At 43.5% G+C, this 26491-nt stretch overlaps 8 protein-coding genes across 8 annotated transcripts; 4 read left to right on the forward strand and 4 right to left on the reverse strand.

Annotated features, from left to right (window-relative positions):
* Positions 1–453: 453 nt before the first annotated feature.
* VFPPC_13817 (tartrate dehydrogenase) lies at positions 454–1554 on the reverse strand (the record flags this gene model as incomplete). The annotated part of the gene is made up of 1 exon (XM_018291589.1): positions 454–1554. One exon carries the CDS (start codon positions 1552–1554, stop codon positions 454–456), a length of 1101 nt encoding a protein of 366 aa, XP_018146095.1.
* A 753-nt stretch (positions 1555–2307) lies between these two features.
* On the forward strand, positions 2308–4047 carry VFPPC_13818 (MFS transporter; the record flags this gene model as incomplete). Its single annotated transcript, XM_018291590.1, has 5 exons — positions 2308–2532; positions 2600–2703; positions 2762–2940; positions 3014–3185; positions 3246–4047. The coding sequence occupies 5 exons, from the start codon at positions 2308–2310 to the stop codon at positions 4045–4047; spliced, it is 1482 nt and encodes a 493-aa protein (XP_018146096.1).
* A 98-nt stretch (positions 4048–4145) lies between these two features.
* VFPPC_13819 (hypothetical protein) lies at positions 4146–5046 on the reverse strand (the record flags this gene model as incomplete). Its single annotated transcript, XM_018291591.1, has 2 exons — positions 4146–4689; positions 5021–5046. 2 exons carry the CDS (start codon positions 5044–5046, stop codon positions 4146–4148), a joined length of 570 nt encoding a protein of 189 aa, XP_018146097.1.
* A 526-nt stretch (positions 5047–5572) lies between these two features.
* On the forward strand, positions 5573–6478 carry VFPPC_05340 (alpha beta hydrolase fold protein; the record flags this gene model as incomplete). The annotated part of the gene is made up of 1 exon (XM_018284550.1): positions 5573–6478. The coding sequence occupies one exon, from the start codon at positions 5573–5575 to the stop codon at positions 6476–6478; it is 906 nt and encodes a 301-aa protein (XP_018146098.1).
* A 56-nt stretch (positions 6479–6534) lies between these two features.
* On the reverse strand, positions 6535–8947 carry VFPPC_05341 (fungal specific transcription factor; the record flags this gene model as incomplete). Its single annotated transcript, XM_018284551.1, has 2 exons — positions 6535–7063; positions 7158–8947. The coding sequence occupies 2 exons, from the start codon at positions 8945–8947 to the stop codon at positions 6535–6537; spliced, it is 2319 nt and encodes a 772-aa protein (XP_018146099.1).
* A 9273-nt stretch (positions 8948–18220) lies between these two features.
* Positions 18221–20509, forward strand: VFPPC_05342 (oligopeptide transporter; the record flags this gene model as incomplete). Its single annotated transcript, XM_018284552.1, has 4 exons — positions 18221–18973; positions 19028–19748; positions 19796–20245; positions 20313–20509. 4 exons carry the CDS (start codon positions 18221–18223, stop codon positions 20507–20509), a joined length of 2121 nt encoding a protein of 706 aa, XP_018146100.1.
* A 310-nt stretch (positions 20510–20819) lies between these two features.
* Positions 20820–22115, forward strand: VFPPC_13820 (glutamine synthetase, catalytic domain-containing protein; the record flags this gene model as incomplete). Its single annotated transcript, XM_018291592.1, has 1 exon — positions 20820–22115. One exon carries the CDS (start codon positions 20820–20822, stop codon positions 22113–22115), a length of 1296 nt encoding a protein of 431 aa, XP_018146101.1.
* A 110-nt stretch (positions 22116–22225) lies between these two features.
* On the reverse strand, positions 22226–26205 carry VFPPC_05343 (tetratricopeptide repeat domain-containing protein; the record flags this gene model as incomplete). Its single annotated transcript, XM_022428450.1, has 9 exons — positions 22226–22469; positions 22525–22749; positions 22836–23324; positions 23394–24975; positions 25048–25210; positions 25270–25599; positions 25653–25712; positions 25778–25991; positions 26042–26205. The coding sequence occupies 9 exons, from the start codon at positions 26203–26205 to the stop codon at positions 22226–22228; spliced, it is 3471 nt and encodes a 1156-aa protein (XP_022284535.1).
* Between the last annotated feature and the right edge of the window lie 286 nt (positions 26206–26491).

Raw genomic sequence — 26491 nt, forward strand, 5'->3', positions numbered from 1 at the left:
GTTTCGCTGCTGCAAAGCCATGATTGTCCGAGAGCTGGTTGAAGTGGCAAGGTCTATCTAGAGAGCATTTGCCCTCGGATCCTGATACCCTTTACAGCCAATGTGTTTGCAGGCGTATATTTGAGTGACGACGGCAATTATTGGCACGCCTTGTATAATCATGGTTCTTACGCTAGGCTCAAGGTCAGGCAGTTACTAATGGACTCTTCGTGGTCATTCCGATTTGCGCAGTGTCGTGTCTGGTTGTCGAAGATGGGGAAGGGCAGCACGCTTCTGCGGAAACATGGATTCTGGTGCAATTCATGTGGATGCCGGCCTCGATGCAATGGTCTCCTACTGTTTTCTTTTGATCTTGTTAGTTTATTTAGATTAGTCTGCCTGAAAAATCTACTTATGCCTCAACTCGCGGGAGACTGGTAAGGGTGCATTGTACATGACGACAAACGTCCGTGGCTACAATTTTGACTGGCTAGCCTTCGAAATCTCATCCAAAATTGATTTTCCTAGAGTTGCTGTGGTTCCCTTGCCGCCCAAATCCGGAGTAAGAACATGACTTTCGGATCGGGCCAAAACTCTCTCTATCGCCTGCATCAGCGCATCGGCTGCCACGTCATGTCCAAAGTGCTGCAACAGCATTTGACCGGCCCAGATTGTCCCAATGGGGTTCGCGATTCCCCGTCCCGCAATATCCGGGGCGCTGCCGTGTACCGGCTCGAAAAGGCTGGGAAACTTGCCTTCAGGGTTTATGTTTGCAGATGGAGCGATGCCGATGGTACCAGTACAAGCAGGACCGAGGTCTGACAAGATGTCACCGAATAAGTTACTGCCAACTACCACGTCAAACATGTCTGGGTGTTGTACGAAGTGGGCGGTGAGAATATCAATGTGATACTTGTCCAGAGCAACATCTGGGTATTTTGCAGCCATTTCCTGCACTCTTGAATCCCAGTATGGCATTGATATACTGATGCCGTTGCTCTTGGTGGCACTGGTTAGTCTCCTGCGTGGTCTGCTCTGTGCGAGCTCGAATGCGTAGCGAAGAACGCGATCAACTCCCGTTCTCGTCATTACGGTTTCTTGGACAACCGTTTCTCTTTCAGTGCCCTCGAAAATCTTGCCGCCAATGCTACTATACTCGCCCTCTGTATTCTCGCGGACAATCCAGAAGTCGATGTCGCCTGGTTTGCGGCCGGCTAACGGTGACCGAACCCCGGGCATGAGCCGGCATGGCCGCAGACTAATGTATTGGTCAAACTCGCGTCGAAATTTAAGTAAGCTTCCCCAGAGCGTTATATTATCGGGTACAAGGTCAGGCATGCCGACAGCCCCAAAGTATATAGCGTCAAATCTCAACAGCGTCGTCTTCCAGTCAGACGGCAGCATATCGCCATGCTTTTTGTAGTAGTCACAGCTCGCAAAGTCAAACCACTCAAAGTGAAGCGGTATGCTGAAGATCTTTGCCACAAGCTCGAGGCACTGGACACCGACTGGCATCACTTCGGTTCCGATACCATCCCCGGGAACAATGGCAATGCGGAGCGGCTTTGCAGACATGGCAGGTATGGCAGTCGGTATTGCTAGAGCCTCACGGAGTAATGTAAACGGTTCCAGCAGGTAAAATATTGGAAAAAGTGCTACGAAGAAAAACAAGAACAGGAGGGACCGTTTTCAATTTAGGCTGACAGCACCTTGTAGTAGGCGGCTATTATATCTGCCGCCGGGTCCAGGTTACGACGCGACCCCATAATTTGCACCAAATTGTATAAGTCGGTAAATACATATGCCGCGTGATGTACCTAACTTGTTACCAGGGGACGATGATACTAATTTACATCTCGCACAAGATTTCAAAAACGTAACGAGCCGGTTCCAAGAAATTCGGCACCAACATATTTGCCGCAAACTCCAATTGGTCATGTACGGTCCCCCCGCTCGGTCTGGACAGGCAGTGGGTGCTTTGGTAGTCCATCTCGGGATGAAAGAATCCCGTATTCTGGCTGGGATGAAGAGGGGGGAACACAGCGGACGGGTATCCGTCTCTTCTTTCACAACGGACTGATGACATATTTGCTGCCAGTCCTACGAGTCAACATATCAACTGGTTTTGGCAACCCCATGACGGCCTTTCCGCCACTTGCCCGTACGTCAAGTAGTTCGCGTTCACCAGGCCGGTTGAACAATTTGCCCAGTGAGGCGTTACTTATAAGACTCGGCTCTGCCTACATTAGTTTCCAATATATTGCTATTATACAACCTCATGTTTGCGAATCTATATGCGTCATATCGCCTGCTATTTGATACAGCGTCATGATTCACGGTCTACGAGTTGGCGCCGTGCCCGCCCATCCCGATAGCGACTCAAAGTCAGTCATCTCACAGGTTGAACATGCGGAGCCCGGCAACCATACTGCAAAGAAGCGCCCAGACTATTCAGGGGCGACGGCCAAGAGTGACCCTCGAGAGATTGCCCTGGTAAAGAAGCTTGATAGGAGGATTCTTCCGATGCTTTGGGCCATGTACTTTCTAAATTATGTGAGGATGATAAACTCCCATAATACTGCCATCTCGCGCACGCTCGGCTCTAACCAAATGGGACCAGCTTGATCGTTCGGCGATAGCCTCAGCGCGACTAAACAATCTTGAGGAAGATTTAAATCTTAAAGGCAACCAATACAATACGTGTATTTCGGTGCTGTTTGCTGGGTACGACATGGCTCGTTCTGGCCCAAAGCAGAAGTGCTTGCTGACGTGGATATTCCAGATACCTCATCATGCAGCTCCCTTCCAACATGCTCATGGCTTCGTCGCGGGTTCGGCCATCCATATACATGGCCGTTTGTATGGCGCTATGGGGTATAGTGTCTGGCCTTACTGCGTTGTCCAGAAACTATATTGGTCTCGTGCTTTTGCGATTCTTCCTTGGCATTGTGGAAGCGCCATGTATGAATTAATCCCCAGCTGTCTGAAGGAAAGTATGGACCTCATGTGCTGATCTTGAGCTCTTTGCGTGCAGTTTATCCGGGTGCAATATTTTTGCTTTCCATATTTTACACGAGAAAGGAGGTTGCCACACGACTTGCTGTCTTGTACACGGCAAATATCCTGTCCACTGCGCTGTCGGGACTTATTGCTGCTGCAACCTTTGCCACACTTGACGGGAAGCGTGGTTTGAGAGGCTGGAGATGGTGAGAAACACCACTGCAAAAGACATACTTATCGGGTGTCGTCTCTGACAGTTTTTGCAGGCTGTTTATTATCGAAGGAATCACGACAGTTGCCACTGCTCTGGTTGCAATTCCTGTTCTGCCTGATCACCCACTCACGACTAGGTGGCTCAGCCCGCAGGAGAGGCAGCTGGCACACGACCGCATTTGTCGTGATACTGTCGAGCAGTCTGACGGTGCTGGAGGCACCATGGCAAACCTCAAAGCTGCTTTTGGAGATTCTCGATTATATCTTTTGGCTCTGATGCAAAACGTCCACCTTTCCGCGAACGGCTTCACAAATTTCTTTCCCACTGTTGTGGGATCCCTGCGGTTCAACCACACCATTACCCTGGTCCTGACGTGCCCACCGTTTATTGTTGCGGCCATCGTTGCGCCTCTGTACGGGCTCAGCTCGGGCAGATTCAATGAAAGAACCTGGCACATTACCGGAGGCATGTGCCTGGCCATGACGGGCTTTATCCTGGCCGCATCAACCCTGAATGTTTCCGCCCGTTACGTTGCCTGCTTTTGCTTCTCCGTTGGTGTGTACGCTGTGAACTCGTGCATCCTTGGATGGGCATCAGCAACACTCGGCCAGACCATGGAGAAAAAGGCCATTTCATTGAGCTTCATCAACATCGTCGCCAATGCGTCGTACATATACACCCCGTACCTATTCCCGAAAAGTCAGGGGCCACAGTACACAATGGCCATGAGTGTTGAGGCCGGTTTCGCAGGAGCTACCATTGTCTGCGCATGGTGTCTCAAGTTTTGGATAATTCAAACGAATAGGAGATTGAAGAGAGATGCTCCGGATGGCAATCTCGCGTACGCGTATTGACGGTTCACTTTCTATGTCTCCTGCTTTACGAGCTCTGTTTTTGTGTTGGCCGGATGCAGCTTGGATGCGGTTTGAGCTCGGCCATGTATTCGTAGCTTCTACCATAGATACTGGCGCTTAAACTCTTCAGTTAAAGCAACACGAATCGAGTTTCTGTCTCTACCGGGCTGTCTAGTCGCTGCAACGGGGGCCAATAACGCATGCGGCTCGATTTGGGCCGGCTGAGCCATATTCGAGCGGCCTTGGGCTGCCGCTCCAAAGTGCTGTGCTGGGGTGGCAGATGGCAGACTCTTGATTTGTAGTGCTGTGTCTTCCTCTGATATCTCACCACCATTCCTTGCTGACGTCTCCTTGATCACTGATGGTCCCCAAGACGACGTCGCCCACTGCCTGAGGTCTTCCGCCGTGTTCAGCGGGAGGCTTTCCCACAGAGCAATGGACTCGGTTGCCTTTTTCACCTCGGCCCGCCGGGGAGTGCTGGTGGCGCTGGTGAATGGCGCATGATTTTCATGGTTCCCGATGTCTCTGCGAAATGCTTCCTCTAATAGTCTTTCGTCTGCCACTAGACACATCCGTAGTAGAGCATTTTCTGTGGAAGCCAAGCGATGCTCCAACGCCTCAACGTATCCTTTGGCCGGTCCGCTGCTCAAGTTAGCTCCTGAGGACCATCAATAGCCCAGCAAGCCGGCGGTGACAGTGCACGGGCTGTTAGATGCAGCTTGTGGGATTCCTACCGTTTCTGGAGCCTCGGCCAAACACAAGTTCGTCCTATGTCAACACATCGTGTGCAGGCGGGCCTGGTTGTTGTTGTTGTGTCAGCATCAGCGCCAACTCTTTTGGTAAATTCGGTTCAAAATAAGCCCATTTGCGAGTCATTACCTCTTCTCATCGCACTAATTGGACAGCAATTGACGGTTGCCAAAGTCAGCAGCTTTCGTCCGTGAGGATTGTCGGCGGCCAATGCACTTCTCACCTTTTGCTTCCTAGCTCGACAGCCATTGCAGGCAGCGCGGCCCCGGGTAGAATTCATTGGCAAATCTTACTGCTGGTTTGGTCGGATCTATTGCACAATGTAGACCCACGTCTTTGCTGTTACCCAACTTATCAGATTTCAATGTTCTGCCGAAGGGGACGGTCGTCGCGGAGTGAAGATTGCCCAGCTTGGTTGGACCTGCAACTCCTCCTGATTTGGCGGCAGAATTTAGCGGCAAAACCTTTAGCCGCGGTCAAATGACGTCTTTATTAGCCCTGGTTAATGGGCATCTCCAACAGACTAGACCAGCACAGTTCCCCATAGCGGCGGGCCATCTCCAGTTGTGTGGTGCCCAGTTGGTTTACAGATGCTTGTTGTGGTATAATGGGTTTCCCAATGTTGAGCTTGGACACTTTTGAACCCCCAGCCAGCCTGAAATCTCAATTGTATATGTATGTGTAGCCCCCGGTAACTCTGCACGCATTGTCGGCGTAACTGAAAACCAAATCCGACTTCTACCCCCTGTCCAACCCGTGGAGTACAATAGTCACCATGTTTGAGACATTTCAACCTTTTACTGTCACCACCCAAGAGACTCCAGAGCGTGTCTCGATCAGCGGTATCAGGAGCGGCAACGCAGATAGTGGCCTACCGCCTTTGCTCCTCCTTCATGGATTTCCTCAAAGCCGCCACATATGGCACCGTGTTGCATCTCATCTGATTGCAAAATACACCGTGGTGATTCCAGATCTTCGTGGCTATGGAGAATCGTCCAAGCCTACAGATGTGTCGGCATACGCCAAAAGCGCTATGGCCCGAGACTGCGTTGTCGTCATGAACGAGCTTGGATTCAAAGAGTCCTTCTTTGTCTGCGCTCATGATCGGGGGGCGCGTGTCACGCACAAACTCTGTGTTGACTATCCGGAAAGGGTGCAAAAGGCTATTCTGTTAGACATTTGTCCGACCCTAGCCATGTACTCGGTCAAGGATCCGGCGTTCGCAATGTCGTACTTTCACTGGTTCTTGTTGATCCAAAAGGAGCCGCTGCCCGAAACTCTTCTGTTGGCTTGTCCCCGGAGATTTGCAGAACTGTTTATGGGGGGAAGACAGAAAAGAGGACTAGACATTTTTGACGAGCAGTGCTTTGAGCATTATGTCAAGAACCTCAGCGATCCCGCCACTGTGCATGCAATGTGTCAGGACTACCGAGCCAGTGCGACATTAGATTTGGAGGAGGCGCGGGCCGACCTGCGTCGCGGGAGACTAGTACGCAGTCCTCTGAGAGTTCTATGGGCTAATTCCGGCGTCATGGAGACCTGTTTTGAGACTATCAAAGAGTGGCAAGCGGTGGTAGAAACAGGTGTTGAGGTGAGTGGCCACGGCATTGTATCGGGCCATTACATCCCAGAGGATGCGCCGAACGACGTTGTGTCACACATATTAGACTTTTTGGTCTAGAACACGGTTTCATTGGCTTGATATAGATTACACTCATCAAACTGCTTGCCCAACTATTACAGCCCAAACCGGTCTCCAAAATTTTGCATGTACATATCCCATTCCGCGCTGTCAAAGAATTGCCCTGATGTCTCCAGGCCCAAGTTCTGATCCAGCATGGTCTCCCACCCACTTGGATAAGCAGAGGCTGAGGCCGAATCAAAACCAAAGTCTGGCCCAGAGTATTGCAGGACTGGGTGCCGATCTGTGATAACTTCTGACAGCGGACCATCTACAGTGGCCCGTTCATATATGATATCTCCTGGATGATTCGCAGAGTTTTGGCCGATATCCAACGTGTACCTCCGTCGCTTGCTGCGAGCACGAGAGGGTTGTTCTTCCGCGGGCTGCGTAGCTTCTTCGATCGTCTGAGAATGGATGAGGGAATTGCCGCGGCTGCTAGGCGTTGCCTCGTCAAGTGAAATTTCCGTGCCAGTTCGGGACGTCAACCTGGAGAGGAGCGAATTCAGAGCTGCTCGACAATGCCGCGCGCTGGTCCAGTCTTGGCCCATACTGTCTAGAATGATAAGGACATCATTCATGTCACTGGTGACGCCCAAATTAGCAACCGCCTTGAGCAACGTGCTGTGCGACACCGATGTACGGTTAAAGACAAAACGTGCGACAGAGAATAACTTACTTTTGGGCCTTGTGAAATGGGTAAAGATTCAGCAGACTTGCAAACGCAATGACGAGTCCCGCCATCCACGTAGCGGACAGGGTGGTCGGCCAGGCAAACAGCGCAGGATGGTCTTGTACTTGGGGTCTTCGAAGGCTCCGCACGATTGCTCTACTGGCGCTCAGTGCAGATTGGATACTGGATCGAAATTCTATTCGGTGAGTTGGCAGGGAAAGAGGAGAGCGGTTGACGAAGAGCACCAAGTGCTGGTACATCGTCACAAAGTACGGGCTGAATTCCAGCGCGGGACAAGACGACTGAGAATTGTTCTCTTGCAGCGTCAGGGGCAGGCCATTCCACCACGACTGGATCCGCGACGAGAGGTCAAGAACTTGATCCCATGTCACGTATCGATTATGTATCGACGTGTGAAACAGGTCAAAGGCAACCCCGCATAACCGAGAATACCTCACGAGGTAGCCCAGGACAAACTCACCAGCCTCTCTTGGGGCTGTTTTGTGGTGCCGAGTAGGGCTCTCGGCCTCAATACTGTTGACATTCGCATCATGTGCATCAACAGGTGTTGCGTCGTGCCTAGTCTCATTCTCACATCTAGCGGAAGCGGCTGAGGGACGACCGACGGCGTGACCCCTAGGCAGATGCGCCGTGATTTCATCGCCACCGTCCGCCGGTAGACTATTACTAGACTTCGGCTGACATTCCTTGACCGGGTTGTGAAGCTCTGCCATTCCAGGTATGCACACGTCAACCTCAGTGTCCTTTATAGCCGGGGGATGGCCTAGCAGGAGGCTGAGCTGTCGATCGAGGATGTAAGCACACCAGAAGATCCTTTGCCGGATGTCACACGCATCACGAGATAGTTGAATGTAACGAAACGGGCATCGATGCAGCCCGCAATGGTAAAGTATCCTGGTAAGTGTACCATGCACAGTCGATGCTGCTCGCAGAGCCATCCTCTTAATGAGATACACCTCCACCGCCAGCAGTGCTTGCAGCGAAGGGAGATCATGGCCACTAGACACAACTCCGAGAAGGTTTATCAGAGCTGTAGTGGACGAGATGCGACACGAAACATCAAGCTGGGCCAAACCTTCTAAGGAGTCAGCAGCAATGTTGAAGACACATTGAAATGTCACGGCCTGGGTCATTCGAGTGCGAATCCCAGGTATGTCCTGGTGCTCTTTAACGGGAACATTTCCACCTCGGTCGTAAAAGCCATCCACTTGGTCAAAGAACGTCCGTCCATGGAGAAAGGGGAAGAAGGGATGCCACTTTTTAAAATAGCGGACAAGAAGGTCTCTTGCGACGGCGGCAGACGGAGGCAGGCCGATGCCTGAGGCGGCGATGCCATACGAAAGACCGACCGTGGGCGGCACCAATGTTGAAGAACCTTGAGTCCCCGGTTGACCGAGGAAGTTGCTTGCTGCTGTATTCAAGGAGTCTTGTATAGCTGCCTCTTCGACTCTTTGCTCCTGCAGGTTTTCGGACGCAAGCACGTAGTCATGAGCGGAATCTGGTGCTCCCTGGCTCTGGGGTTCGGTTACATGCACTCTCCTCTGCGCGTCACTGTGCATGAGACCGCTACCAATCTCGTCAGACGGGCTATGGCTGGATGCAGGTAGCAATGTCGCAAAAGCGCGAAAGACTGTGTTCGCGAAGAAAATCCCACTTGCACTGCCGATAAATTCACTCTTGTCGGGCCGTGGTGCCACAAATGAACCAATCTCGATCGGAGGAATAGGAATAGGTAGGCTGGAATTCGCTGGTCTACCGCTTGCTGGGCCAGGCATTATGCAGGTGCTAGGCACGTCACACAACAGACCGGAAAATAAGTCCAGAGATCCTGTATTTCGGTGTTGCTTGATACAGTGTTCTTTGGGCCAGCGTAGCTCACATTGTAACGGGTAACAGTTATCGGTTGTTCTTTTTGCCGATTTTAGTCTATTCCAAACATCACGTTAGGTGCGATCAGAGGCTTGTAATGTTTACCGTTCCCCGCAGCATATTATTAGATAGATTGCCTAGTTATAAGATTACATAATACAAATATATAGTAATAACCCTTAAATATCTTTAACGTGAGTGCATAACAAGTGGGCTAATATAATATAAGAGAAAGAGCTGCTATAGTGTAAAAGGTAGAGCCTTTTAGAGTAAAAGGGAGGTTTAATTATGCGCGGGAATAAAACGGAAATAAGGTTAGTATACAAATATAATACAAATATAACCTTAGTTAAAAGTAGCTTAGAATAATAGCTTATTAGGTAAGCAATTATCATAGAATATAATTTGGGAATAGTACAAAAATATTAGGAGCTATCCTAATAAAAGAGTAACTGCGAGTAGCAGGCACTATGCTGCTATCCTGCTTCTAGTATAAAGGGGTAAGAGAAGAGCTTCTTAGATTTAAGAAGGTTAGAGATTAAGACTATTACTATTCTAGCTGCTAGATATCTACTATTTTGCTATAAATATAAGATTTATAACAAGCACTATAATAGTAGTAGATAAAGCTAGGTAGCAGTAATAGGGTATATTATATTTAAGACTAAAGCTTGCTCCTATATATGTATATATAAAGCGCTAGTAATATGCAAGCAAAGGGGTAATAATACACAGTAGAGAGTAGAGTATTACTTATGCGCGCGTGCACCTTATAATTATCCTCCCTTTATAACTAGGCGCCTAAATAGCTTTATTAGCTATCTGCTAGCTATTAGATAGCATAATATTATATTATTATTATAATAAAGTAACCTTTATTATTATAATTTAGTTACTATAACGTACTCCACAAGCGAGCTAGACACACAAGCAAGCTAGACACCTTACTAGATTGATAGACCTTTCCTCCTTTAATATTGTATTTCTCCACTAAATACTATAGATTTATTAAGCAAAGAGAGCCAAATAGTCTTAGCTATTAAAGCTATCTAGAATACTCCCAAACTAAGCATTTAAGCTACAGCAAAGATCTATATAGTACCCTATAGTACGTTAAGTACTTATATTAAGGGAATTAATACGCAATATAATACTATGCCTAATTCTTAAAAACTTATAAATCTAGAGGAATTAATAATTATTAGATATATTCTATCACGAAAGTGCAGTTATGGACGACATAGATGTGGATTATGATCCTTAATCTCTTCTATCTAGTAAGGGTTATCTATAACTTTTTATAGTAATCTAAATAGCTTTCCCAGCTATTGTCTGTATATTTTAGGTGGCTGGCCAGCTATCAGGTGGTTGGGCTAGCTCTATTTAAGGCTTAGCGCCTGCAGACGCTATTAAATCCTATTTATTGTGATATACCCCCCTAGATTATATCGCGTTTAGCGATGTAAGCTGTAAGTTTGCTACTTAAAGCTATTCTAAGTCCTTAGCGCTTGAATTTTCGTGCCGTTTAATAAGGCTAATAATATCTATAAGCCCTAGTTACTTAACAAATTAACTAAATCTTTGACCTAATAGAGCCTTTATTAGTCTATCTGCTAGATTATTTGCGCTTTTAATGTATATAATATTAAAGCTGCCTTTCTAATAGACCTAATAAATCTAACTGCTATTTATATTAATGTGCCTTAATAATGTTTTTATTCTTAGAAGGTTACTATTAACTAGCTGTATAGTCTGCTAGTTATTATATTAAATAGTTAGTTTTTTATCTAGTTAAAGGTCTAGCTGCTAAAATAGGCGTTAAGTTGCTATAACCTCTTTTACAGTATGTATAAATACAAGTAACTTAGCTTTAGTTAATAATGTTATTATTATGGCTTGTTTATTTGCAGTCTAGCTAATAGGTCTATTAAATAGGACTATTATTAAACCCTATAATAATTTTTAAGTTATCTAGTTATTTGTAAAAGCTATATCTACTGCAATCTAAAGGTCTAAGCTATTACTGCTATTGCTATTAAATTCTATTGTAAGAAACCTTATTATATATAGGTATTTAAGAACCTAATTTGCGATCTTTTGATAATATTCTAATAGGTTAAATAAGAACTTAGCTAACTTGGCTATAGACTTTATAATATCTAGCCTTATTATAATTGCAATGTAATTAATAGAGCTAGTAGTCTATTAGAATAGGTAGATTTGTGCACCTAAGGCCTATCTGTTATTAGGCTGCAGCTAGTTTCTAGGCATTAGATTTCCTTTATAGGTCTCTCTTCTAGCTATCTTAAACCTTATAATAATATTCTTAATGTATAAGTCCTAATATAGCTATAGCTTCTTTGCAAGCTAGTCTTAAAGGACTTAGATACTAAGAAACTAATATAAAGCTCTAAGGTCCTTTATATTATATACCTTTTTAAGGTTTTATATTATTTAATCTGCTAGATCTAAATTAGCTTGCCTATATAACATAATAATATTATCTATATAAAAGAAGATAGTAATAGCTATATTATTAAAGATGTATAGATCTTTTGTATATAGTAATAGTCCTAGTTAATAGAAGGTTTAACTAAGGTCTTATTGCCATAATAATAGCAACCTTCTTAATCTATATAGCGCTTTTAATAGCTTTAGTAGCTAACTAGGTCTTTAGAATCCTTCTAGAAACATTATATAGACCTCTTTATCTATAAAGCTATTAGTAAAGGCATTAACTATATCTAGCTGCCTTACTTCTAGGTTAAATTTAGCTATTATTGCTATTAATATTTAAAAGCTTTTTCTAGCTAAGGTTACTATATAAGTTTCCTTTTAATTAATTAGTTAAAGGTCTTCTTATATGCATAACTAGGCTTTAAACTTTATTAGATAATTATGCTTATTAAACTTATATTTAAAGACCTAAGTTAATAGTAGTAGTTACTAATTTACTTAGTTATATTAGATTAGTTAAAAAGTGCCTTAAGTTTGCAAGCTATTAAATTTACCTGCTATAGCTTGCTTAAATTTAGGTTTATATGGATAACCCTTAAGTTCTTTCTAATTTCTTAGTTCTAGTGGAAGGCTTTATCTATAAGGCCTTTCCTTTCTTCTAATACTAAAGCTACTTAGAAAAGCTTAGTTATTAGCTGCCTTTTTGCTTAGCTTCTTATTTTGCTGTAACCTTTAAGGTTTAGGTTATTAACTGCCTTAGTCTATAGAAGCTAGCATTAGAAGATCTTAATTATAGTAGTTAGGGCTATTTAAAGTTAATAGGAGGTCTTTTAGTTTAGATCTAGATAACTAACTTTCTTTCTAACTATATATATCTTATTGTGTTATATTAACTATAATAGTAGAATAGATATTATTAATTTCTTTATAGTTAGATTTATCTTTAATATATTAAGGTAGTTAGACCTTAATACGTTAATTTATTAGTTATTAGATATCTAATAATTAGTAAAAGGTCTTTTTATTAAAGGTTATATCTCTAACTCTTCTAACCTTAGATTTTAAAGGAATCTATACTTAGAATATATTAGTGGAATTATATCTAACTAGATATCTAATTTTAGCGTGGGCCTTTATCTTTAGAGCCTATTTTTAGATGCCTTAAAGAGCTTTCTTAGTTATTAGGTAAGCTCTATAGCTAAATGCTTAAAGGTGTATTATATTAGGTTAAATTTCCTAATATCTAGTATTACGGTTATTTTCCTGTAACTACTGCTATAGCTATTAGAAGGGAGATTTCTAACCTATTACTTGCTATAGTAATAAGTTATATAAATAAATAGCAGTCTTCTAATATTCTAGCTATAGTTTAGCTAGAAGGTTAGCTACTAGCTGTATTAATTAAGCTTTTAAGCTAATAACTCTGCTAGACCTTTCTATAGCGCTATTTTAAGCAGGCATATATCCTACGGTTAGTTTATCTTAAATTCTAGCTTAATTAACCTAAGCTTTATATGTAGATTATAGGCTATAGTTATTATCTTAATAGATTTAGCATAGGCCTAGTTAATACTGCTATTAGATATAAGCTTTAAATGCTTATAACATTCTAATAAGAGTATCTTAGTTAAATCTCTCTAGTAGATAGATATAGATAGTACTAGTAAATTTATTCTTAACTAGTAAAGCTGCTTCCTTTCTATTATAGCTTATTGTGAGCTAAAAGGTATTAATATAAATTCTCTAGAAGGGGCGCAAGCTCTTTGTCTAGGGGCTCCTTTAAGATATCTGCCTTTTTAGCTATACAGTTAAGTATGCCTTACAGTTAATTTAAAGAGGTCCCTATATATAAGCTCTAATAGTTCCTTTAACTAGATATTTAAGACTAATAGCATTTAAATAACCTAGCTATTAATGCTATAGTTTAGCTTTAGCTATCTACTATAGCTATAGTTCCCTTAATAATTAGAAGCTTCTAATTAGTTTTATTTAATCTAGTAGGTTATATTTAATTACTAGTTATTAGAAGTAATACCTTATGTGGAAGATAACTTTAGTGTTCTTTGTTATAGCTCCTATTGCTAGGTTCTAATTATATCCCTTTTTAAGAAAGAGGTCTAGAGATGCTACGTTTATATAGAAGGTTAGAATATATATAACCTTTTATAATAGAAATAGTCCTCCTTAAATTTATAGATAGACCTTTCTATAGCCTTTAATTTTAAGGCTACTATTACTAGCAAAAGCGACTTCTATCTGCTTATTAGGCTAATAGTTAACTAACCTATTAAGGTTATTATAGATATATGTGTCTAATCTAGAATCTAATATAAAAGAGTCTCTAAGAGGATAGATCTTTTCTTAACTTGCTTAGATTAATAATACTGCTAGCTCTATTAGATCTATTTAATCCTTTTAATCTAGTTAATTAATAGCACTATATTAGCCTATAAAGGCTATGCCTCTAATGTCCTAACTTTTAGACTAACTAGGTTATTAACTAGCTGCTTGTTATAATATCTAGTTAACTTTTTTCTTAGTAGCTAGGTCTTATAGCTTTTATTAAACCTTAGCTTTAATAGCTATATTAGGTTTCTAATTAGCTAGTCTTACCTCTTTAACTAAATACTAATACTTTACATATTAGTAGTATAGGCTATAGATATATTAATATTAGGATTTCTTTTTGGCTTTTTCTTCTTTATTCTCTGTAGCTTCTTTGGTTAATAGAGTTTATAGGCTTTTCTCTTATTAGAATGTTACTATAAATGCGCTCTTGCTAGCAGTAACCTTCTAACTATAATAGTTATATTTAAATAGGTTACTAATCTTAATGCTATTAGGAATCTTCTTCTACTAGCCTTCCTTAGCAGTATTTACTTTATTCCTAATCCTATTATTCTAGTAATCTAAAAATATAGGATTAATTAAAGCTACTAAAGTAAGAAAGTTAAGTATTAGGCGTAAGTTTTTTGTGTTAGGTAGATCTAGCTGCTTGGCTTCTATTAGGACTTTCTGCTAACTAGTAACCTAGGTTTTAATTTTTGTATAGTTTAGTGCTTTAAGTACTAGCTTATACCTTGCTAGGACTTCTTTTTCTTATTTCTAAGAAGTAGGTTTAAGATAGGCTTTAAGCAGTAATAGCTACTCTATAATATTAGTCTCTAGAGCAATTATATTATAGTAGTTACCTACTATTAATATAATATATTATTAGATGCTTACTAGAGCCTTTTAGTAGCGTATATAGCTTTATAGTTCTATATAATACTTAGTAGTAAGGAAATTAAGCCTCTTAAATTAACTATTATCTAGGTTAGCAAGACTTACTGCTCTAGCTTCTATATTACTGGGCTGTAGCTTATTTGGCTTCTTAATTTCCTTCCTGCTAGCTATATCTAGGTCTAAGCTGTACTAGATACCCTTAATTATAGCTAGTTTCTTAATAATTAATATCTACTATTTCCAGTTAGCTAGGCCTTATAGGCTTAACTGGGAAGAACCTTCTAGTTAATCTATAGTAGCGTTTATATAGTTAAGTAATTTACAGTAGAAAGATAGGTGTAGACTAGGCTTATAACTATTACAAAAGTGTAGTTATAGACAATATAGATGTGGATTATAATCCTTAATCTCTTCTATCTAGTAAGGGTTATTTATAACTTTTTATAGTAATCTAAATAGCTTTTCTAGCTATTATCTGTATATTTTAGGTGGCTAGCCAGCTATTAGGTGGTTAGGCTAGCTCTATTTAAGGCTTAGCGCCTGCAGACGCTGTTAAATCCTATTTATCGTGACATATTCTTAACCTAGACTTAAGATTATTTCCTTCCTAGCTTAGTAGTATATAAGATATAGTAAATTGCCTACTTGCTAATTATAACGTGCCTCCTATAGGAGTTAACTAGGCTTTAAACTTTATTAAGTGCTAACTATAGCTATCTATATATTTTACACGTTAATATAACTATTAGAGAGCCTTATATAAAGATCTAAAGATAATTAAACCTTAGTTTAAGCTTATATATAATATTATTATAAAATATAGCATATAAGATAAGGATTTTTATAACTTTAATAAGACTAGCTTTATAATAGGCATAATCTTAACTATAATAGTAATTATAAGCTTAGATAGACGTGGCAAGCTAAGTTTAGCTTAACTAGGTAATAGAAAATAGGTTTTAGTACTCTAATCTATTAATTCCTAAGGTAAAGCTATCCTACTATTTATTATAGCTATAGGGTAATATTACCTTAGAAACTAGTATAAAGATAGCGCGCTACTAAAGGATTAGGTTATCTCTATAACTTATAATAGCTAGACTATAAATAAGAAAGCTATAGATTAGATCTAGCACTTTAAAAAGTATACTAAACCTAAAAGTTATAGTGCATATTAACTTCTTATCCTAGATAGATATAAAAGTTACTACTTAACTAAATTTAAAGTCTTCTATAAAGACTATAAGATTATTACGCTTTATATGCTATCTTATTTATTCTATATTCTTTAGCTATTAGATATTAGCTATTTTAGGCTGCTAAAGAAGGCATATAGCAAAGAAATTAAAGGACTTATAAGAGTATATATTATATATATTATACAAGCTAACTTCTTTCCCACGTTTTATACTACCTTTAAAGCTATAATAACTAAAGAAAATATCTAAGAAGCTTTTAGAGGTATAGGACTTATTCTATTTAATCTAAATAATATCTTATTACATCTAGATATAAGGCTATAAACTCTAATACTAGTTAAAGAGGCACCTAAGCTACTAAATCTATAGGTTCTAAAGACCCTAAATAACCTAACTAAGGTAACTTTATAGACTAACTATATTAAAAGATAAATTAGTTACTATTAGGAAAGGTTACTAATATTAATTTTAGACGCTATAGATTAATTTGTGAAGAGTATATACAAAATAATACACAAGATAACCCTCTTAAAGGCTAAGGTTAACTAACTTTAAGAGGCAAATATACTACTAAGTAAGCAGCATAGAGCTAAAAAAACACATTTATGTTAAGGCAGTAGTATAACTATTGCTGAGGGATAAGCTCTTTAGGACTAGAATAATGTGGAAGAGCAGATACAGCAAGAAGATCGCAAAACTAGAGGTTACAAGCTCTGGGATAAGACAAAGGGATAGCAATATGGTGTGTGCGGTAAGACTAGTTATAATGCGCGCATATGTTAGACTAATATAGAAACATCTAATAAAGAGGATAGCAGTAAAGATTAAATTAATTTTATATATTATGGTTGTTCTTTTGTAAAATATCTGCAAGAAGGTGTAGTTAGGTAGCTAGCTCACTATACTAGCCAGCTCACTATGCACCTACGTTATATATTATTTTTATTTTTACTATTTATTTTAGTTTATAATTAAAAAAAATATAAAGGTTAAAAAAATACTAGTATTTACTTAGTAATTCCTAATATTATTTTTATAGTTTTATTTCTAAATAGCCTATTTTAAGTTTTAATAAGCTTTTATTAAAATAAAATTTAATAAATCTTAAATTTAAGTTATAAAATATATTAAATATCTTTTAATTTTAATTTTAGCTATTTATTTTATATTTTATATTAATATTTTAAAATATAGTAATTAGGTGTAAAAAGTAGGCGTTTGAGGGGTCTGGGCGGTTAATGGGTCCCCGACGTTAGATACCGGGCGTAGCCCGTAATAGTAGTGTTATTATTAATTTGTGTAAACACGTGTGGCGTTAAGCTTAATATTGTTAAATACCCTAACTCTATGAAGTTCTTGTTCTCTCGTTTAGCATATTTGACGATATCCTTTTGCCTGTTCCGCGCTAGTATGCGTTAACGCGCAGACAGCTCTATTGTGCCGTGGTGGATGCTTAGGTAAGGTGATGTGCACTAGGGTGCAAAAGACCCATGGGCTGTGAATTGGGGCCCCATTTGGCTCTACTAGGTAAACTTGGGTACAAAGAGCAACCCAAGAAGTACCCATAGGGTAACTTAGGTTACCTAGAATACCCATGGGTGGTGTTTTTATTTTTTTTTTTTTTTTTTTTTTTTTGGCTAATAGGTAACCCAAAAGCTACTTATTTACTTACTAAGCTAATATTTATATGGGGATTTTATAGCTTGGGTTCTTAGTGGGCACCCATAAGGACCCAGCAAATTTTATAGGTACCTATAGGTCCTAATTGTGACGGGTTAGACCCTGAAGGAGACTCGGCCGAAGGCCTCGTTGCGTCGTCACGATATAGTTAATCGCGACCGTGGTCGCGGTACCCATGTCCAGTAGTTGCCTATACAACCAACGTCATAGTCAGTGCACATAGAGGATATTATAGGAGAGACCTAGGGGATCTCTCCTTTTATTTCGATTAATTCTTCCTCTTTATAATAATATTGTTAGGTAGATTGAATAAGTCTTTCCAAACCCTCACACTAATTTATACCTAAGTGCTAAAATGGGGGAACCATGGATGCCTAGGAAAAGTCGCGGGTACCTGTGAGATTCCCGTGGGTACCCATTTTTACACCCTAGTGTGCACTGTGCACGGTAAAAGTGGTGGTGTCCTTAACAAGTCCCGTACCACCCAACTTCAGGCAGACAGACCACCTTACTTCCCTTGACATCTCCGGCATCAACTTTGCACATTGCAACTCTTCTTGCATACCTAGATGTGTATTTTCATGGCCAGAGTTCAGTGAGGCTTTGGCTGACTTCAACATGAATGCCCATGTCCCCATCACCGTCCACCGGGAGCCAGCCGATCCTCCAGCCACGCCTTCGACGCGTGGCTCACAGGATGACCAGATAACGGTGACCCGAGGCCTTACTCCTCGCGCCGTCTTGGCAGGGCTTGCTATTGGCGTCTTAATCAATCTTTCCAATACTTACTATGGCCTTCGCATCGGAGTCGCCAGTCAAATGTCTATGGTGTCTAGCCTGCTAGGCTTTGCAGGATTCAAGCTCATTTCTCGATACACTAGCGTGCCGTTTTCGCCAGCTGAGAATGTCTTGCTCGTAAGCGTAGCTACAGCCACTGGTGCCATGCCCGTGACTGCTGGCTTTGTCGGGGTGATTCCAGCTCTAGAGTATCTCATAGGGCCTGAGGACAATGGCCCGTTGGTTATGGCATGGCAGAAGCTTGCGCTTTGGTCTGTTGCCTTGTGCTTCTTTGGACTCATTTTTGCTGCTTGGCTGCGACCTCATTTCATTGAACGGCAGAATTTACCTTGGCCTGGAGCCAGAGCTACTGCCAATTTGATAAGCACTCTTCATCACAAGGCACCGGTGCCAACACCAACGCTTCCGGGACCTTGTGCCTCGGGGTCGAACGTCCAGTCAGAACAACATACACTGTCGTACGGCCATGGCCCTTCGGAAGAGAACCAGCCCTTGTTTTCGCGAGCGAGTAGCATAGACTGGAATTCGGCGGTGAATTGGCTGATCAAAGGCGCATCAATGTCGGGGTTGCTTGTGAGTTATGTTTCCCCTTTTACCAAAGCTGCCACTAATTATTGAGACACATAGACCATTGTGATGTTCTTCATACCGATTTTGCACAACGTTCCCATATTTGGGAAGCCAGCGGCAAAAGATTGGCTATGGTCTATCGATGTATCTCCCGGCTTTTTCGGCCAAGGCATAATTACAGGCCCAACAATTCCCATCCACATGTTAGTTGGTGCTATCGTCGGATGGGGAATCCTGTCACCGTACGCAAAGTCCAAAGGGTATGCTCCTGGGAAAGTAGATGATTGGGAGAACGGACCAAGAGGATGGATCATATGGGTTAGTTTAGCAGCGCTGCTGGCAGATGCCTCGGTGAAGCTCGGGTGGTTTATCCTTAAACCTGCCCACACGGTTTATTGTCAAAGAGATGGACAAGTCAGAACGAAGCTAAGAAGTCTTCGGAGGGATATTGAAATGAGATTGGGTTTTGAAAGCCGCGAACCAGCTTATCATGTTGTGTCGACTGAGGACGACGACTCTCCAACCGTTGACGGCCGCAATATATCTGGCATGCACGTAACAAAAGATGAACAGGAAGCATCCGAAATGTCTCTCTCCTGGTCAGTATTGGGATTGATCCTCTTTGTCGCAATAGTTGCCTGCGTCTTGGCCATGCAAGTTATGTTTGGGATGATACGATGGTATTACACCATGCTGGCCATCTTCCTATCACTTCCGATGGCTGTAGTTGGCATACGATCTCTCGCAGAAACGGATTACAACCCCGAGAGTGCTATAGGTATGGTCACTAGCGAGCAACCCTACCATGTGTACTAACGCCGTCAGTGTCCCAACTAGTATTCGCGTCAATCATCTCGCAATCCAATCCGAATGGAATCATCATTAATCTACTTTCAGCAGCCGTCGCACAAGCCGGCGCGAATCAATCCGGCGATCTCTCTTATGACTTCAAAGTCGGACACCTTGTTGGAGCACGACCAGACATTCAGACTTGGGGTCAAATCATCGGCTCAATAGTAGGTGCTTTCGTCTCATGCAGCATCTACCGCCTATATGCATCACAATACACCATACCAGGGCCTCTATTCAGAGTCCCTTCCTCATTCTTAGTTCTAAGCACAGCAAGACTCCTGATGGGCCGCGGACTGCCCGAAGGCGTTGCCCCCTTTGCTCTCGGCGCGGCCATATTATCTGCAGCCGGTACAGTTGTAAAGATGCGATACTCGGGTCAGTGGTGGGAGAAGTTCCTACCCAGCGGTGTCGCATTTGCTATTGGTATGAGCAACTAGCTGCCCAACGTAACCTCGGATGCCCCAAATCTTTAACCTGACACTTTTGGCAGGGATATACAACACACCGTCTTTCACGATTACCCGTGCCATTGGTGGCCTTCTTTACTTGGTGCACAAGCGACGTAATGGTGGACAAGCAGGACATTCTGTGATTTTCGCAAGCGGACTGCTGTTGGGGGAGAGCCTTGCGAGCCTAGTTACGATTGCGCTGACTGCAGCAAAAGTCTCTCAACTGGGCGGGGATTGAGTTGCATGGACGGGATGGGGATGGTTGCTGACAAGGATGTATCCATGTATTTGCCTCGTCGACATATCACATGCAGTTCGACATTTTGGGCAGTCGTATTATATTGCCTGCATGCAGAAGTAGTTGTCGCTGCAGACTGTTAATCGGAGAACTACACATGGTCGCAGATCTGGTTTCAAGCTGGTTTTCTCTACAACAGGCTCATCCATCTGACCGTCTTTGTCTGTCGAACAATCATCATATAAACCAGTAATCGTGAATCGCCTCAACCCATCCTACCCCTCAACAACCACCGATTCATCACTTGAAAATGCCAACCGACATCAACTTCCCTCCCCGAGTCGAGTATTTCCGGCTCCAGTGGATAGACTACTCCGGTGTTCTCCGCGTGCGAATCGTCTCCCGCAGCGTAGCCCTCGACCTCGCCAAGAACAAACAATCCTACACCCTCGCCCAAAACTGTCTTATTATCCCTATATCTACCGCCCCAGCATGTTTCCCTGACGGCATCGAAGAATGGCTACTCATTCCGGACTGGAAATCGCTACGGGTGTGCGGGTTCAAGAACAACTATGCGTCCGTCATGTGCGGAACTTCTCGAGCTGGGTTTGTCGCATCTTCGGCGCGATGTCCGCGCAGTCGCCTGTGTGACGTCCTTTCGGAATTTGGATCCACGCACAGCTACAGCATTATGTTGGGTTTTGAGATTGAGTTTTCTTTTTTGGATCAAGGGTTTAATATTGTGGCGTGTTTGGACCAGGGTATTGGGTATTCGACGAGTACTGGGCTGAGAGGTGAGATGGGGAATATTCTAGATGAGATTGTGTCGGCATTGAAAGTTTCAGGGATTGAAATTTACCATTTCCATGTGGAAATGGCAGATCAGTACGAGATTGCGCTGTCGCCGCTGCCGCCTATGGAAGCCATAGACGCACTGATCATGACACAAGAAACTATTCGCACAATCGCTATTCGTCATGGTCTAAGGGCACAACTGTCTCCGAAGCCAGTTGGTGGTGGTCGTGGGCCAAAGAACGGTCTGCACGCCCATCTTTCACTGAATCCAGCACAAGGTAATGAGAACCATTTCCTAGCTGGTATCCTGAGAAAAGTAAGAAGTCTATGTGCATTCGGACTAGCAAACTACGACAGCTATGAACGCGTTGCAGGCGACTGTGCAGGAGAATGGGTTGCGTACGGATCGGGAAACAAGGACCTACCTATTAGGCAAGTGAATCATCATCGCTGGGAAATTCGGTTTCTTGATGCCACGGCAAATGTGTACCTGTTCATGGCTGCAATAATATCAGCTGGCATGGAGGGTCTACTGTCGCAGCGTCACTTGGCCATGGAGGATTGTCAAGTGGTTCCTTCGGCGCTGAGCTTTGAGGAGGCGAAGAGACAGCTTGGAGAGAAAGGCATCACGGAGAGGACGCCAAAGTCATTGAAGGAGAGCATTGATGCTGTGACGGAAGATAAGGAGATGAAGGATTGGGTTGGGGAAGAGTTGTTAACGCATTATGTGAGGGTTAAGCAGAAAGAGGTTGAGCATTTTGGCAAGATGGGAGAGGATGAAAGGAGAATTAAGATGTTACAATACTTTTAGTCTCAGGGAGGGGGTCGTTTGCTGGCTGGCTATATTGGTTGGGGTATTTGTATTGTCGTCGGTACCACATCATCGTCCCTCGTCCTAGTACATCTGCATTTCGGCACTGTCTAAATTGACCAGAAGCAAACCAAATCATCAAAGTCAGCTGGCTCCAACCCTTTCGCCGCCTCATTTGGTAAAATCGACTTGCGCAGCAGCGTAGCCCGCTCTATCCACCAGGTACCCTCTTTCTCGTTTTCTCTCCCGCCAATAGACTTGAGGTGAAATCCACGCAAGAAAGATGACCTGGCTGATTCATTCCTAAACCACGGCCTTTCGCCCCAGATGCTGAGGCCACGATCGAGGTAGTCCCTGATTGGAGATAAGTACTATGTTTTGCAGCTACGCATCACAGAGAGAAACTTACTGTGCAGTATCGTGATTCTTCAAACGTATGTGATGCTCTGCGAGCTTGTGGCAAGCATCTGCTGTGCGGTGGTTGAACTCTCCCAACGTTGACTCGTATTGCTGGAGACACCAGGTATGAAGTTGGAATGCTTCGTTCCACAGCAACTTCGCCTCCTCTTGGTTGCCCCGCTCCTCGGCTTGTCTTGCTAGACTCATCTTGACATTTCCGAGAGCTTGGAGGACCCTGCCGGTTCTTAAGTCGTGCCAGTGTTAGTAGCTGTCTCGAAGAGTTGGTTCTATACGGGTGAAAAGGGAGGCAGCGGTACTTACTTGTATGACACCTTGTCCAGTTTGCCATGTCTTTTCTCACGTTGTGCCAAAAGTGCAGTAAGAGTGCCATCTGCTTCCTGAAGCTGCCCTTGAACCCAGTATGCCAGACCAAGATTACAAACAGGGAACCCGTATTCGTCCACGTCGATATCCAGCCCATCTAACATCTCTACACACTGCTTGAAGTATTCGGTAGCAAGCGCAAACTTCTTGACCATCATGTAGGCAATGCCCATTTGGCTGTGTGCAAAGGCGAGACGAAGATCGGGCTTGTTATTATTGGCGGCTTCTTCTTTACGTTTGGCGAGGCACAAGCTGTTGTGTTCAAGACACGCCTGAGCATCATTGGTTTCATTAGATAGAGCACCCATTGTGAGATGCATATCGCTGATGAGTGGCTCGTGAACCAAGTTGCCCTTTTCACAGAGTGACAGTGCCAGATTCAGATAGGGCTTCCCGTCGTGAGAGAATCCTCGTTCATGAAGATATCTTACGAGTGGTCAGCATCCAATAATTTTAATTGTCTTCAAACTCGGTATCTTCTGTCATGTCACTTACACAGCGGCTTCGTTCATCAGCTCAGGTAGTGCTGGGTCCACTTCCCATCGTTTCCAAGCCTTTGAATAATCATTGTACACCTGGTATAATCGTTCCAAGTGAGGCAGGAGCTTTGCGCACAACGGCCATCGCTCGCTTGCTTGAGTGCAGAGATTACCTGGAGGCCAAAGAACTGCAAGAAGAGCCGTGGCCTCTCTGAACGTGTCGTACCGCTCTTTTTCTGACATCCTAATCCGTACTTCGGCTTGAATAACTCGATGAATAGAAAGCTCCTTCTTGTCAATGTTGCGTTTGATCAAGGAAGTGGCGAGGAGCTCGTGCCTGGCGCTGTCAAAGACTTCAAAGGTCCAAAGATAGTCGTTATCGGCTTCCTGTGGCATTGGATTGAGGAAGACTTCCTCCTGTATTCTGTCTGGATTCATAAAGGCGATAAGCTGCAGCAGTTTGGTAGCACTCCGACTGAGTTCCTGAATATTGTATGCCGTGGCTAAAGTGTGTGTATACCGTCGCAAGTGTGAATGACTGGCCACATGGTGCACCGCTTTGTACTGCGCATCGGGGCGATACTGATCCACAAACTCTCGCATAGACAGTTGTCTCCAACGAATGTACCCTGCAGTTTGGATCAAGGCCAATGGTAAGCCGTCAAATTCAGCAGCGATGGCCTGAGACGCATTCTGCTCATCTTGACTGAGGCCTTCACTAGATCGCTGGACCAATTTCCACAACAGCTCTACGGCTTCAGTTGACCCTAAAGGTGTCAGATCAATACCGGATCCATGAGCAAAGAACTTGGTTTTGGCAGCAGGGTCTCTGCTGGTAACCAGTATAGACCCGTTTCCAGTAAGAGGCACGTAGTCGGTAATCACATCCAGGTTGTCTGCGTTGTCAAAGATCAGGAGCCAAGACTTGTTTTCTGGAGCTTCTCCTTCTTGCTTCCCTTTATTAGATGGCTTGGTGAACCACGCTTTAGCAATCTCAATGCTCGTTTCGAGATCTTGTGCCTCTTCGGGTGTTTCAAGCCCGAGTTCCATGGAGATTCGCCCAAAATCTGTTGCCAGCTGTGACACACCATCCGAGTCAAGCCAAAAGATGGCATCAAACTTGTCTCGCCTAGAGTAGGCGTATTCGACTGCCAAATCAGTCTTCCCCATGCCTCCCATGCCACATAGCGCATATAACTGGGTACTTTCAACGCCTTTCGACCCTGGAGTCTGCCGGGGCAAAAGACATCCATCCATCAGAGGAAATATGTCAATACGGCCAACAAAGTCTGTATTGGGTGAGTGTTGTGCCATCACAAAGCAGGGAAGCTTGGCCGTCCTTGACCCCAGGAGTCGGCCACGGCTTGCGGATACCATGTCCAAGTGTGGTGGAAGCTTTTCGTGGTTTTGCGTAGCGCGCCCATCCATGCTGGAACTTTGAGAAGAGCGAAGGATCGGTTTCTTGTTGATTGTATGAAGAGGCTGAATAGTGGCGAGGTTTCGGGGGTTCAAGGGATTAGACGGAGTATGCATGAGGCCCTGCCCTGGCTCGTTTGCTGCCCTGCTCCTACCGGTTGTCCAGCGTTCCAATTCGTGTGCTACCATTGTTCAGTAACGTAACCTTTTTTTGAAGTCTGGTTGATCAAGTTCTGAACAGAGTCCAAACTCACTTGACATGTCCTGAAGAAGACGTCGAAGAAAAGTTCTCGCGGAAAGAGATGTGTGCACATCGTGCAGACGCGATATTTTGCACAACTCCCCGTGAGACAAGTGGATGCCCAACATTTGCTCTGCATTTGAAGAGACGGTCGCAAGTTGTTCATCGACTAGGGCCTAGATAAAGTGAGCCGGTGCTCTAATTGCGCTTCACTGACATGATATATGTGGTTTACCTTTTTCTTGGTGCCAAAGAACCTTTCAATGGTGTGCATGTTTGATTGACTTTCAGCATGCTCAAAGACTGATAAAATAGGTATGTTTGCAATCTGCTCAAAAGTCGCGGCCAAATTTGCCAGCGCATGAACATCTTGCAGCGGAAGCTTTGAGGCTTGCTTTTCAACAGAGATCTTTGCGCAGCTATGCAGGATCTGATTGTGGCTGATCAAAGTATCTGCATCCGTATTGCCAGAATGCGGCGTGCCAAGAAAAAGAATGCCTGAGAGGCAGTCAATGACTAGCTTGAATCGTGCATCGTGAACGTTCTCATGAGCTAGAAGGAGTGCCTGAAGAGAATTAGAGCAATACTGTCTGGTAACTTTGGGCCAATGCAAATTACTTTTTTCAATAGGACGCCACCAAGGGAATGAGCGATGAATATAACTGGGCGGTTTGGGCACTTGTTACAATTCATCAGAAACGAGAGTCATGGCAGGCTTCCCGGTGCTTACAATACTAGCATACCTCCTCTGCAAGACGCGCCAAATCTTCAGCAAGATCGCTACCTGCCTTTAGGAAGTTCTCCCAGGTAAAATCGTCTGGCGAGGCGTAGTTTGGCTCATATATGTATAGGTGCAGATGTGAGACTGACTCTACATTGATTGCAGCCATTTCTAGCTCCTGTTTCACTCCCCAATTCGGCACCGGAGGTGTGCGATAGCCAGGAACCGCAACGAAGCTACAATTGATAAGCATTGAGTGATGAATAGCAGAGAGGACCAAGTCTACCTGGGCTCAAACTTCATCTTGTCTGGAGGCTGCAACTTGATAGTTTTGCTCAAAATCAGTGAGCGAGGAGGCAAAGCTGCCTCTGACGAAGAGGGGTTGTTGGATTCTTGCTTGCTTGAAGTTCCGTGCTGTCGCAGGCGAGAAAGATACTTGGAGCCTATCATCGGCACACAGGTTTGGTCCGTGATACCGACCAGTCCTGTAATGATCCCAAGTTGGTGTAAGAGATAGCCACAGCTTTTATTGTATAGCCAACCGTAGTTTCCCTCAAGATGGACCTTGGCAATACATCCTCGTGTGCGCTTATATCCGCCCCTAGCAAACTCCGAGCAAACAGACGAGTCACAACACCTCCAAGGGCTGGGAGATGCTCTACAACTCAAGGGCAGAGCGCGAGGCATTGCTGCAATAACTGCGGAGAACTGTCGAGGCGAGCGGGGTTGCAGCGAA

Source organism: Pochonia chlamydosporia, chromosome 3 (genome assembly GCF_001653235.2).
Source record: "Pochonia chlamydosporia 170 chromosome 3, whole genome shotgun sequence".
Lineage (NCBI taxonomy): Eukaryota > Fungi > Ascomycota > Sordariomycetes > Hypocreales > Clavicipitaceae > Pochonia > Pochonia chlamydosporia.